This window comes from Protopterus annectens, chromosome 4.part1 (genome assembly GCF_019279795.1).
Source record: "Protopterus annectens isolate FY-2018-M chromosome 4.part1, PAN1.0, whole genome shotgun sequence".
In the NCBI taxonomy this organism is placed as follows: domain Eukaryota; kingdom Metazoa; phylum Chordata; order Ceratodontiformes; family Protopteridae; genus Protopterus; species Protopterus annectens.
In genome coordinates, this window is record NC_056734.1 from 967,491,720 (window position 1) to 967,506,033 (window position 14,314).

At 39.0% G+C, this 14,314-nt stretch overlaps 1 protein-coding gene across 2 annotated transcripts in view; it reads left to right on the top strand.

Moving 5' to 3' along the window:
• The window catches only part of ECEL1 (endothelin converting enzyme like 1), a 2,857,191-nt gene that overhangs the window by 2,407,190 nt on the left and 435,687 nt on the right, over positions 1–14,314 (top strand). For both annotated transcript variants that reach the window (XM_044070676.1, XM_044070677.1), the window contains one exon: positions 6,776–6,841. In XM_044070676.1, the coding sequence (XP_043926611.1) occupies positions 6,776–6,841 (66 nt within the window). The remainder of the gene's footprint in view (positions 1–6,775; positions 6,842–14,314) is intronic.

Below are 14,314 nucleotides of genomic sequence, written 5' to 3' on the forward strand. Positions count from 1 at the left end.
TATACACCTGAGAGAAGAAGTGGTAGATGTCTGTATATACCTGAGAGAAGAAGGGGTAGATGTTAATATATACCTGAGAGAAGAAGCGGTGGATGTCAATATACACCTGAGAGAAGAAGCGGTAGATGTCTGTATATACCTGAGAGAAGAAGCAGTAGATGTCTGTATATACCTGAGAGAAGAAGCGGTAGATGTCAATATGCACCTGAGAGAAGAAGCAGTAGATGTCTGTATATGCCAGAGAGAAGAAGCGGTAGATGTCAATATACACCTGAGAGGAGAAGCGATAGATGTCTGTATATACCTGAGAGAAGAAGCGGTAGATGTCTGTATATACCTGAGAGAAGAAGCGGTAGATGTCAATATATACCTGAAAGAAGAAGCGGTAGATGTCAATATATACCTGAGAGAAGAAGCGGTAGATGTCAATATACACCTGAGAGAAGAAGCGGTAGATGTCAATATATACCTAAGAGAAGAAGCAGTAAATGTCAATATATACCTGAGAGAAGAAGTGGTAGATGTCAATATACACCTGAGAGAAGAAATGGTAGATGTGTGCATATACTTGAGAGAAGAAGCGGTAGATGTCAATATACACCTGAGAGAAGAAGTGGTAGATGTCAATATATACCTGAGAGAAGAAGCAGTAGATGTCAATATATACCTGAGAGAAGAAGCGGTAGATGTCAGTATACACCTGAGAGAAGAAGTGGTAGATGTCAATATACACCTGAGAGAAGAAATGGTAGATGTGTGTATATACCTGAGAGATGAAGCGGTAGATGTCTGTATATACCTGAGAGAAGAAGTGGTAGATGTCAATATATACCTGAGAGAAGAAGTGGTAGATGTCAATATATACCTGAGAGAAGAAGTGGTAGATGTCTGTATATACCTGAGAGAAGAAGCGGTAGATGTCAATATACACCTGAGAGAAGAAGCAGTAGATGTCAATATACACCTGAGAGAAGAAGCGGTAGATGTCAGTATACACCTGAGAGAAGAAGCGGTAGATGTCAATATACACCTGAGAGAAGAAGCGGTAGATGTCAATATACACCTGAGAGAAGAAGCGGTAGATGTCAGTATACACCTGAGAGAAGAAGCGGTAGATGTCTGTATATACCTGAGAGAAGAAGCTGTAGATGTCTGTATATACAGAGAGAAGAAGCGGTAGATTTCAATATTACACCTGAGAGAAGAAGCGGTAGATGTCTGTATATACCTGAGAGAAGTGGTAGATGTCTGTATATACCTGAGAGAAGAAGCGGTAGATGTCAATATGCACCTGAGAGAAGAATTGGTAGATGTCTGTATATACCTGAGAGAAGAAGCAGTAGATGTTAATATATACCTGATAGAAGAAGAGGTAGATGTCTGTATATACCTGAGAGAAGAAGCAGTAGATGTCTGTATATACCAGAGAGAAGAAGCGGTAGATGTCAATATACACCTGAGAGGAGAAGCAGTAGATGTCTGTATATACCTGAGAGAAGAAGCAGTAGATGTCTGTATATACCTGAGAGAAGAAGCGATAGATGTCAATATATACCTGAAAGAAGAAGTGGTAGATGTCAATATATACCTGAGAGAAGAAGCGGTAGATGTCAATATACACCTGAGAGAAGAAGCGGTAGATGTCAATATATACCTGAGAGAAGAAGCAGTAGATGTCAATATATACCTGAGAGAAGAAGTGGTAGATGTCAATATACATCTGAGAGAAGAAATGGTAGATGTGTGCATATACTTGAGAGAAGAAGCGGTAGATGTCAATATACACTTGAGAGAAGAAGTGGTAGATGTCAATATATACCTGAGAGAAGAAGCAGTAGATGTCAATATATACCTGAGAGAAGAAGTGGTAGATGTCAGTATACACCTGAGAGAAGAAGTGGTAGATGTCAATATACACTTGAGAGAAGAAATGGTAGATGTGTGTATATACCTGAGAGATGAAGCGGTAGATGTCTGTATATACCTGAGAGAAGAAGTGGTAGATGTCAATATATACCTGAGAGAAGAAGTGGTAGATGTCAATATATACCTGAGAGAAGAAGTGGTAGATGTCTGTATATACCTGAGAGAAGAAGCGGTAGATGTCAATATACACCTGAGAGAAGAAGCAGTAGATGTCAATATACACCTGAGAGAAGAAGCGGTAGATGTCAGTATACACCTGAGAGAAGAAGCGGTAGATGTCAATATACACCTGAGAGAAGAAGCGGTAGATGTCAATATACACCTGAGAGAAGAAGCGGTAGATGTCAGTATACACCTGAGAGAAGAAGCGGTAGATGTCTGTATATACCTGAGAGAAGAAGCTGTAGATGTCTGTATATACAGAGAGAAGAAGCGGTAGATGTCAATATACACCTGAGAGAAGAAGCGGTAGATGTCTGTATATACCTGAGAGAAGTGGTAGATGTCTGTATATACCTGAGAGAAGAAGGGGTAGATGTCAATATGCACCTGAGAGAAGAAGTGGTAGATGTCTGTATATACCTGAGAGAAGAAGCAGTAGATGTTAATATATACCTGATAGAAGAAGAGGTAGATGTCTGTATATACCTGAGAGAAGAAGCAGTAGATGTCTGTATATACCAGAGAGAAGAAGCGGTAGATGTCAATATACACCTGAGAGGAGAAGCGGTAGATGTCTGTATATACCTGAGAGAAGAAGCGGTAGATGTCTGTATATACCTAAGAGAAGAAGCGGTAGATGTCAATATATACCTGAAAGAAGAAGCGGTAGATGTCAATATATACCTGAGAGAAGAAGCGGTAGATGTCAATATACACCTGAGAGAAGAAGCGGTAGATGTCAATATATACCTAAGAGAAGAAGCAGTAGATGTCAATATATACCTGAGAGAAGAAGTGGTAGATGTCAATATACACCTGAGAGAAGAAATGGTAGATGTGTGCATATACTTGAGAGAAGAAGCGGTAGATGTCAATATACACCTGAGAGAAGAAGTGGTAGATGTCAATATATACCTGAGAGAAGAAGCAGTAGATGTCACTGTATACCTGAGAGAAGAAGCGGTAGATGTCAGTATACACCTGAGAGAAGAAGTGGTAGATGTCAATATACACCTGAGAGAAGAAATGGTAGATGTGTGTATATACCTGAGAGATGAAGCGGTAGATGTCTGTATATACCTGAGAGAAGAAGTGGTAGATGTCAATATATACCTGAGAGAAGAAGTGGTAGATGTCAATATATACCTGAGAGAAGAAGTGGTAGATGTCTGTATATACCTGAGAGAAGAAGCGGTAGATGTCAATATACACCTGAGAGAAGAAGCAGTAGATGTCAATATATACCTGAAAGAAGAAGCGGTAGATGTCAGTATACACCTGAGAGAAGAAGCGGTAGATGTCAATATACACCTGAGAGAAGAAGCGGTAGATGTCAATATACACCTGAGAGAAGAAGCGGTAGATGTCAGTATGCACCTGAGAGAAGAAGCGGTAGATGTCTGTATATACCTGAGAGAAGAAGCTGTAGATGTCTGTATATACAGAGAGAAGAAGCGGTAGATGTCAATATACACCTGAGAGAAGAAGCGGTAGATGTCTGTATATACCTGAGAGAAGTGGTAGATGTCTGTATATACCTGAGAGAAGAAGCGGTAGATGTCAATATGCACCTGAGAGAAGAAGTGGTAGATGTCTGTATATACCTGAGAGAAGAAACAGTAGATGTTAATATATACCTGATAGAAGAAGAGGTAGATGTCTGTATATACCTGAGAGAAGAAGCAGTAGATGTCTCTATATACCAGAGAGAAGAAGCAGTAGATGTCAATATACACCTGAGAGGAGAAGCGGTAGATGTCTGTATATACCTGAGAGAAGAAGCGGTAGATGTCTGTATATACCTGAGAGAAGAAGCGGTAGATGTCAATATACACCTGAGAGAAGAAGCGGTGGATGTCAATATACACCTGAGAGATGAAGAGGTAGATGTCAATATACACCTGAGAGAAGAAGCGGTAGATGTCAATATACACTTGAGAGAAGAAGTGGTAGGTGTCTGTATATACCTGAAAGAAGAAGAGGTAGATGTTAATATATACCTGCGAGAAGAAGCCGTAGATGTCAATATACACCTGAGAGAAGAAGCGGTAGATGTCTGTATATACCTGAGAGAAGAAGCGGTAGATGTCAATATACACCTGGGAGAAGAAGCGGTAGATGTCAATATACACCTGAGAGAAGAAGCGGTAGATGTCAATATACACCTGAAAGATGAAGTGGTAGATGAGATTATACACCTGAGAGAAGAAGCGGTAGATGTCAATATATACCTGAGAGAAGAAGCGGTAGATGTCTGTATATACCTGAGAGAAGAAGCGGTAGATGAGATTATACACCTGAGAGAAGAAGCGGTAGATGTCAATATACACCTGAGAGAAGAAGCGGTAGATGTCTGTATATACCTGAGAGAAGAAGCGGTAGATGTCAATATATACCTGAGAGAAGAAGTGGTAGATGTCTGAATATACCTGAGAGAAGATGCGGTAGATGTTAATATATACCTGAGAGAAGAAGCGGTAGATGTCAATATATACCTGAGAGAAGAAGCGGTAGATGTCTGTATATACCTGAGAGAAGAAGTGGTAGATGTCAATATATACCTGAGAGAAGAAGCGGTAGATGTCAATATATACCTGAGAGAAGAAGCGGTAGATGTCTGTATATACCTGAGAGAAGAAGCGGTAGATGTTAATATATACCTGAGAGAAGAAGCGGTAGATGTCAATATACACCTGAGAGAAGAAGCGGTAGATGTTAACATACACCTGAGAGAAGAAGCGGTAGATGTCTATATACACCTGAGAGAAGAAGCGGTAGATGTCAATATACCACCTGAGAGAAGAAGCGGTAGATGTCTGTATATACCTGAGAGAAGAAGCGGTAGATGTCAATATATACCTGAGAGAAGAAGCGGTAGATGTTAACATACACCTGAGAGAAGAAGCGGTAGATGTTAATATATAACTGAGAGAAGAAGCGGTAGATGTCTGTATATACCTGAGAGAAGAAGCGGTAGATGTTAATATATACCTGAGGGAAGAAGTGGTAGATGTCAATATATACCTGAGAGAAGAAGCAGTAGATGTGTGTATATACCTGAGAGAAGAAGCGGTAGATGTTAATATATACCTGAGAGAAGAAGCGGTAGATGTCATTATACACCTGAGAGAAGAAGCGGTAGATGTCTGTATATACCTGAGAGAAGAAGCGATAGATGTCAATATATACCTGAGAGAAGAAGCGGTAGATGTGTGTATATACCTGAGAGAAGAAGCCGTAGATGTTAATATATACCTGAGAGAAGAAGCGGTAGATGTCAATATGCACCTATGAGAAGAAGCGGTAGATGTTAACATACACCTGAGAGAAGAAGCGGTAGATGTTAATATATAACTGAGAGAAGAAGCGATAGATGTCTGTATATACCTGAGAGAAGAAGCGGTAGATGTTAATATATACCTGAGAGAAGAAGTGGTAGATGTCAATATATACCTGAGAGAAGAAGCAGTGGATGTCAATATATACCTTAGAATATAATTGATGTTTATCACTTTTTCATAGCTCATATATAAATCTGTTATCAAAGCTAAGGATATTCTGTAGGCATCTTGCCACAATTTAGACACATTCCTCATCAAGCAAGTAAAGGAATTATTGTCCAAATGTACAGTTTTACTAAACACAAAGTATGCTCATGCCTCCCTACTGTCCCTGGTGTTGCCTCAAATGTTTGACCTGTACCTTGTAAAATTGTTGATTTTCTAGTACATTACTGAGGATTACAGTCAATTAGTAATGCCAGAGATCAGTTTCGTACTTCTTGCTCCGAAAGTGCTTGTTATGTGAATTTAATCTTTAGAAACTATCTCCAATTTTGGATCATTGTACCCCTATTCTTTTTGGTTTTGTCCAGAATAGAGCTGTATGTGCTGTACTAGTTTTTGCAGAGTATTCTAAAAAGATGTTAAACAAGCCCCCTGCTGTGCTAAACAAAATCTGTTGTTTTGTTACTGGGGCCTTGTGTAGGGAGAACCCTGCCAAGGCAAACTACTGAGTGAACTGGACTCATTTATACTTTATAGTGCAGATATCTGCACAGAATTATAAGGCAGAAAGCATCTGACAGAGTAGAAAGCCTGATGGATATTACAACCAATGACTTAGATTCTGCAAAGCCCTTTCTCCTGCATACTTCCATGGCCTTTTTAGTATGAGCAGCACTCATAAGGAATCCCCTTTATCACACCTTAAAATCTCTTTCTGCTCTGTCAGGTTTCACCAAGACATTAAATATTTAGCTCTGTGGTGAAATCCCATATAAGTGTGTGAACTTAGTCACAACCTAATTTATTTATTTACATTTGTTTCTTCACATGTAGTCATCTAATAATTGTTCGAATAGTCTTCTGCACAGATGGATCCATATTACAACTGTTTTATAGGAAGAAAATGTATTGCATGATAACTATTGCTGTCTAATGGAATTGTGTTTTTTTTTTATTTCTTACTTCTAAACATTTCTAGTCCCATCTATTATTGTTTTTGCATAAAGGTTTGGCAAATTTTGTTATGTGTAACAATGGTTTGGCTGAGAAGGGCCCCATGCTCCTTTTTACTCACCTCTACAAATAAATAAACAAAATAAAATGTGTTGCACAACTTCTGCTTTATAGTTATGGTATACAGTAATACTGAATGGCACATGTTTCAATTGTTTTTGGTACAGGTCAATGGCAAACTTACCCTGGGAGAAAACATTGCTGACATGGGAGGCCTTAAGTTAGCATACTACGTAAGTAAACACATTTATTCTGACTCTAAGCATGTGTTTTTATTACCAGTACACAAAACACTGTGCATTATTTTGCAGGTAGGAAGTCTTTGTTGCCTAATGCTCTTTAGACTCACTGCTGGTCATTTGGGTCTTTCTACTTTATTTGGGAATACTGAATAGGAATAAGGAGACCCTAATGCTCCGCTTGTTCGTTCTTTACTTGGGGCAGTGATGTGCTTGTATTATTGCTTTGTTACAATAGTACTATACACAAAATTCCCCTACATTAATCAAATTGAAACTCTAGGCTCCAAATTTGTATGGTTCTGTTTCTGCAAATGTCAGAAGAACAGCAAATGATGCATGCTAAGCTATGGTACACATAGTACTGTGGGTAGAGAGAGAAACATTGTACATCTTCCAAGCATTCAGGAGCCCAGCTGTCCAGGAACTCATGTGGCTTCACACAATCAAATACCACAACAAGGGGTCTAAACCTGTCTCAGTGGATCAATAAAACAAGGTATAGAGAGTGGGTGTGTGAGAGAGCGAGATAGAGATTCGTTAGCACCTCCCTCACCTCTAGCATAGACTCCACTGGCAGATAAAGCAGTACCTACCTCTTGGTAATTGAATGGATATTCATACATTCACCACAAGTATGAGTGGCATAGCCCTACTTGTAAAGGGAGGTGCAGTCTAGCATGGGAGCTGGCAAGACATGATGGTCACAAGACCTTGCTGTGATGTACTTAACGAGTGCTGCACTCTTACATGCAGACAGCTCTGCTAAATATCTGCAGCAGCAGTTAAAATGTGCAGTAAGGGCTGCAGAGCACATATACCCTTACTTAATGCGTAAAAGTACAAACGAGCCCAGTGCTGCACTGCAAAATGTACACATGTGGTTCTAAATCGCAATATCCTCTGCTTCACTGAAGCTGGCAGAATCCTGCTCTCTCACTGTGAATAGACCCAGAGATCAACTGACTGAGAATATTTTGGTGAGTTGTGGTTCCTTCCACATCCTCCATAATGGAGACACCATTGCCTATATAGCCAACCTAAGCACTTACATATCAAAGGGTAATTTATTTAACATGTTGACAAAATTCTTATTCATTCCCATGGGTCCCATCCAAGCAAGCTTCAATAAAGTCAGACTTTGCAAAGTGAGTTATATTCAATAAATGCTGACAGTGTTGCAGAATGCAAGAATAATTTCAGCTAGTTTTACTGCCTTAAGCTATGTGTAAATGTAATGAATGCATAAAGCATCATAAAATGCCTGCAGAGGAAAAAAACAATAAGAAGTACCAGAGAATATCCATTTGTCACAGAATATATGCAATACTCAATATGGTAAATCACCAGTACTGCCTCAAAATACACATACATTGCTCTACAAAATGCACCATGAACATAAGACAGCATCCAAGTTGATGGCCAAAAGGTTCTGTTAAGTTTCCACTGGTTTATCCCACATGAGCTGCCTAGGCTCATAATTAACATGGCAAAAGTGTGGCAGCATGTTAAAACACATGATGTATACAGCCATATGTTGTTACCATAAAATTCCTTGGCGTATTGACACATCAGCAATATTTTGTTTATTTGGGGCCAATTTGGCTTGGCTTAAAATCTCTCTTTTAAAATCTTCCCTTTTCTATTGGATCAGTAGCCTAGTAACCCCATATGAACCTATAAAAGCACCTGCTGTGCTGTTCTGGCTGAGTAAACTATTTGTCCCTCGCCCCCTCAAAAAATGTAGAAAAATAAAAGACTACTGATATACTTTGGCAGCTGCCCATCATGCCACATTCTGACCTCTCCAAACTGCCACTGACACCTAAACAAAAGATCAATATTTTTATAGTAAATGGTCTGTCTACCATAATAAGAAGAATCAAATCATATATTTTGCCACGTCTGGAGTCCAGCTGTCCCTATCCCACTGATCATCTTTCCTGGTTGCCCCATGCTTAGTGAAGGCATCCATCTGTATGACTTCCAGGTAAAGTAGTAGCATCTGAGCTAAGATGGTAACATTTCCTCCTCATATTGTCAGGCATTAGGCTTTTCTTTTGAATCTCTTACATTGTACAAAATTACCTCCTTCAATCACTTATTACATTACTGTTCTTCTTTTATTATACTTTGCATTTTTTACTTTTGATATTTGTGTTTTTGATTCTTTTATGTTTATTTATTTTGTAATCCACTGTTATTTCAATTTAACCATCTTTATCTCTACACGTAGGCAAATCAACTGGTCTTCCAAAATGACCTTACTTCTAGATGAAGGAGTTAAAACCTTAATGTTTACTTCCCATTAGTAAGGCTTCACTAAACAAAAAAATATCAAAAAATAACCCATCCCTTTGACTTCCTAGAAACACCAAACAGGTAATACAAGAAAGAGATAAAGCATGGAAGTGATGGTATAAAGTTAAAACTGAAATATTACAGTTATATAGAGAGAAATCTCTCCAAGAAACTCATCCAACTTAACAAAAAAAAAATATTGTGCAAGCATTAACAAACCCTTGTAACCTAGAAGATTACTCAGCCAAATCCCTTGCCAAATGAAACAAACCAAACCTTGCTCAACAATTTGGCTTTCACTTCATTCAAGTAATATCTGCTGCACTAAAGAATCTAGCAGACAACCAATTAGATACCCTTCAGTTCGTTTAGAATAGTACTTCATCGTTTTCTCTTCAACCAGTCCCAAGTAAAATGATACAAAAACTGCTATTACAACTGAAACCTACAATATTAGCAGCTGACTAACTTCCTTTTGAATCTGCCACATATCAGTACTAATCAATATGTCCATATTAGAATCATATGTACGTAAAGTACGGAATAATATATTTTATCCCAATACATAAAGTCCAGTTATTGACCAGTAGCCATGTACTCTACCTTTTCAAAATTCCTAGAAAGGTGTGTACATTCCTAACTGCTAAAGGATCTCATAAATAACAACCTACTCTCTCCCACCCAACATGGCTTTCACCCTTCCCATAACACCACTACAGCTCTTCTCTCCTTCCACAACACAATAAATCAACTTAGGGATAAAGGTAAATTAGTGTCTTCCATATTCCTAGATTTATCAAATGCATTTGACAAAGTCTCCAATTCTAAACTACTATGAACAATTCTCTCCCTTGGTCTCTCCACATCTACCCTAAGATAGTTTAAAAAATATCTCTTAGATAAGCTACAGTGTGCCAGATGGCAAACATGTTTCTCGGTGTTCCTCAGGACTCAGTCATAGGTCTTCTCCTCTTCAATATTTGTGCAAACAACCATCATACTGCAGTGAGACAAGGCTCCATGGTTCAGTATGCAGACAACTCAACTTTAATCTACTCAGCTCCAAGCTTACCATCTCTACACAACACAACTTTACACAACAATCCTACTTCTCCATCAAATCTTTGAACCAATCTTATCATCTCCTAAACCCAAACAAAACAAAAAATCAGTGATTCATTCCAAACCACACGTCTTCCTTTCCATAACCTTAAGCAGTGTTACAACAAAGTATGCAAATTTACTGCAAACGTGACAAAAATCTCACAACTGAGTAGCACTAAAGCAGCTACACTGGCTCGAACTGCCTCACTCCCTGACTCTGTTTCAACGACATACTATATAACATTAGTAACAGACCTGAAAAATGTCCTAGCCTAACTCAAATCATTCAATAGTAGTCACCAAACAGGCCTCTTTGCTTAGTAGATTAAAGAAAAAAACACTTCTCCTAATAACTAAATCTAACAAATCTGCTGCTGACTCTCTGTCTATTACTCATACACCTCTAAATTCTGGAACTTCATCTTACTTGCCCTTAAACAAACATTTCAGGTGAAATCTTTTAATTCTCATTTAAATAACACCTACTGAATGCATGGCTGTATTCCTGCTCAGATCCTAACTAGACAAAACATCCTATCCATCCACACAGTGTATCCTAAGCTATCCGTCACCATATCCAGGGGCACTATACTAATATATTATATCTACAGCCTGTGTCTCTTATCATCCTTTCACCCTAAACCACTTAATTCCTTCTACTCTCCTTTTATATCATGTCTTTATATCATGTCTTTTTTGTATCTCCCTCTACCCAGCTACAAACCATACACTGACACCTTACAACTTCCCTTCATGACTAGTGCCCACTGAATGGCACACAGCAACGGTTATCCCACTCCACAAAGGGGGAGCCACCATGGACCCCGGGAACTACTGCCCCATTAGCCTGAAGAGCCTGGTCTGCAAGGCCATGGAACGTATCGTGGAACTTGTAAACAAAAACATTGGTAATTTCCAAACTCTGGACTCCACCCAATTCGGGTTTGTAAAAGTCAGATCATGTCTCCTAAACCTGATAGACTTCTTTGAAGCAGTCACCAAAGCCACAGACGAGGGTAAGGTGGTTCACACAGCCTATCTAGATCTTGCCAAGGTTTTTCACACCATCCCCCATTCTGGAATTATAGATAAACTCACTAAACTAGGTATGAATCCCTATGTCACAAGATGAGTTGCCAACTGGCTCACTGACAGAACCCACACTGTGAAAGTAGCAGACTCCAAATCCGACTTCAGACCAGTGACAAGTGGAGTACCACAGGGTTCAGTCCTGGGTCCTCTCCTGTTTGGTATCTACTGCTCTGAAGTACAGGCTAACACAGAGGGTCTTTGGCTAACGAAGTTCGCAGATGACTGCAAACTAGGAGCCATAATCAAAACTCCTAACGATGTGGACATCCTACAAAAGGGCCTCACTGAGACAGATGCATGGTGTCAAAGCCATGGCCTCAAGCTCGATGCCAAAAAGTGCATTGTCATCCCCTTTGGTAAAAACTCTGTACATACATACAATTTTCTCAAACTACCACTATGCAGACAGTCTCTGTTCTGGGTTAAGTGGGTGGATTTTATGAAGCTAGGGGTTTTCTAATAAGGGAGATGTATTAATTTTTTTTTTCATTTGCTCTCAATAATACTCAGTGTTGTGTGTCTTTGCAATTTTGTGTTCACTTAATTTCTATGCATCATCTTTTGTTATTAACTGCTTTTGTTAAGTATAACTGTACAGTGTATGGAGCTTTTACCCCTGGGCCTCTGCTGAAAAAGGGCTCTTAAGCTTAGTCAGACATAACCCGGTCAACAAATGTAAAATAAAATAAATAATACAAATTTCAGGGTTGCTCTTTTATGTATTTCCTGTTTCTTGATATAATAATTTCAGTCTACTAATTTCCACCCTCCTCAAAAAATAAAAATCCACCTCCTAAGAAGGTTTAAGACCTATAATTTGCTTTTAGTCATTCACAAAATCACCAACGTTGTTGCTTTTAGATGACAATCTTTCATCCAGTCCTGCTTCCTTAGGAACGTATCAATGTACTTCATGAAGAATCTACTCTGCTATTGTATTTTCTTATGGCACACAGTAACAATATGCACCTCCTTCCAGACCTTTTCTGATCCAGAGGGAATCTGAAGATGTACCATTTGCCTGATCTCTGACTTAAAAACATCCCTTACTTCTATCTCCTTCATGGAAGAACACCCTGCTTAAAAGCCATGACTTTGCAACAATCAAAATTACCTGTTGTTAATATGCCCTTTATAGCTGGCTCAGTCAGAGCAACAGTTTTATGTCCTCTGGTTAGTCCTTCTAAGTTGCACTCTCTTACCTGGCTCTGAGCCAGAGCCAGAGCCATAGCCTGCAAACTGTTGTATACCCCTCAAACTTTGACATGCTCTATCATCCCTGTTTTCACAGGTAATAAAATCTTTTCTTCAAAACTCCTGGTTTCCCATTTATTTGTCTAAACCAACTGTTTCTCTTCTAAAATATGGAACAACTCCTCCTACGGTATGTATCTGAGTAAATACCCACCTCCTGAGTACCACTCTTACCTTCCAACTTTTGCTACAGACCTGCTTTCTTCCCTTTGTTATGATAAGAATTCTTTTCATGTTTTGCAGAATTTTGTAAAGACATATGCCTTCATACGTGGTTCATGGGTGCACTGACAACCATTTATATGTTACTATGGTCCATTTGCTCCCAGCAAAATCATTACATACCTTTTAACGTTATATTCTAATGTGGATCCCCCTTTGAATTCCTTAACTAGCTGGACCACTCCATTTAGTGTCATTTGTAAGTATTCTGCCATTAAAATGCAGTCATCAGCAAAAGTAAAGATTTCCCTTAATTTCATTTTTCAAGAAAGTAAGCCCTGAGTCTTTAGTTAACACTTTTTTCCTCAGTAAAATAGGTTGAAGGGCAGCCAGCACACTTGTCTTATGACCTTTCTGTTTTAAAAGGACTTGTTATGACCTCATTGACCAGAATCTCAACTTCTAGATGGTGATACAGCACTCTCGTCTACTTCTGAAAGACTGCTAAATCCAAAACCCAAAAGCGATGGAAACAAGAATGGCTTGTCTAAGTGAAGTTCTTTTTAGTATTGAATAGTGCCTGTCAGACCAAGGAGGTATGTATCTTCTCTCCTTCCTTCATAAACGCTTGTATGAACCACCAGTTATCTGATAACTGCCTCCACTTAATGAAGGCACCTCGCCCAGTCTCTCTGATCCCAGGGAGTCATTTGTCAGTTCTGTTGTCCACAATCATGTTAGAATTGTTGTGTCAGTATTTATCAAACAGTCATAAAATCCTCTGGTTTCATTATCACTTTCTTCTCCTTCTGTAACAGAAAGACTATGGATTACCTCAGTCTGTCTACTTCCTGCAGTTGTTGGCTTTTATTGTATATAATACACAGCTATTCCCTAGCACCCCACCTGCAGGTTTGTAAAACTCAACAAGACCATTGGAACTTAGTATCTTTCTACCCTTAAGCCCTTTAAATGTCTTTTTAAGTCTTTTGTGGGTGGACAATGGATATCCAGCCCTTGTTTGTGTGCATGTTTAAATGTTCCCAACTCCATGGATTTCATCCCCACTTGGCTACTCTTGCCATTTCAGAATTATACAGATCTTTGTGAAATATGGACATCTCTTCTATAACCTCTGAGTTGTTCAGTGCAATATTAACAGCCGTATTTTTAAGTTTTAGTGTTATAAAACTAGTCTTTCTGTTTTTCAGGTTTCAGGACGTATACTTCCTGGACCGTTCCTCTAGCTGAACCAGATATGTTGCCTCCTTAATAATTTTTCCTCCACACTTTCAGTCTTACCTTGTGGTTTTCTACTTCTTTATTGCTGTCTTTGTCCTCCTTCCTCACACAATTGTAGGCATCTCTCCTAATCTCTAATTTATGCATCTAGTCCTTCCCTTTCTTCCTTTGTTATAGGATTCCCCTGTACACTCTTCCTGTATTTCCCAGACTCTTGTGTTATCTACCCTCATAAAGGAGCATTCATCCTATCCCACCCATATCTATTCAGTACTGATTTTGACTTCTAATCATCTTTGAAAATTGTTCTCA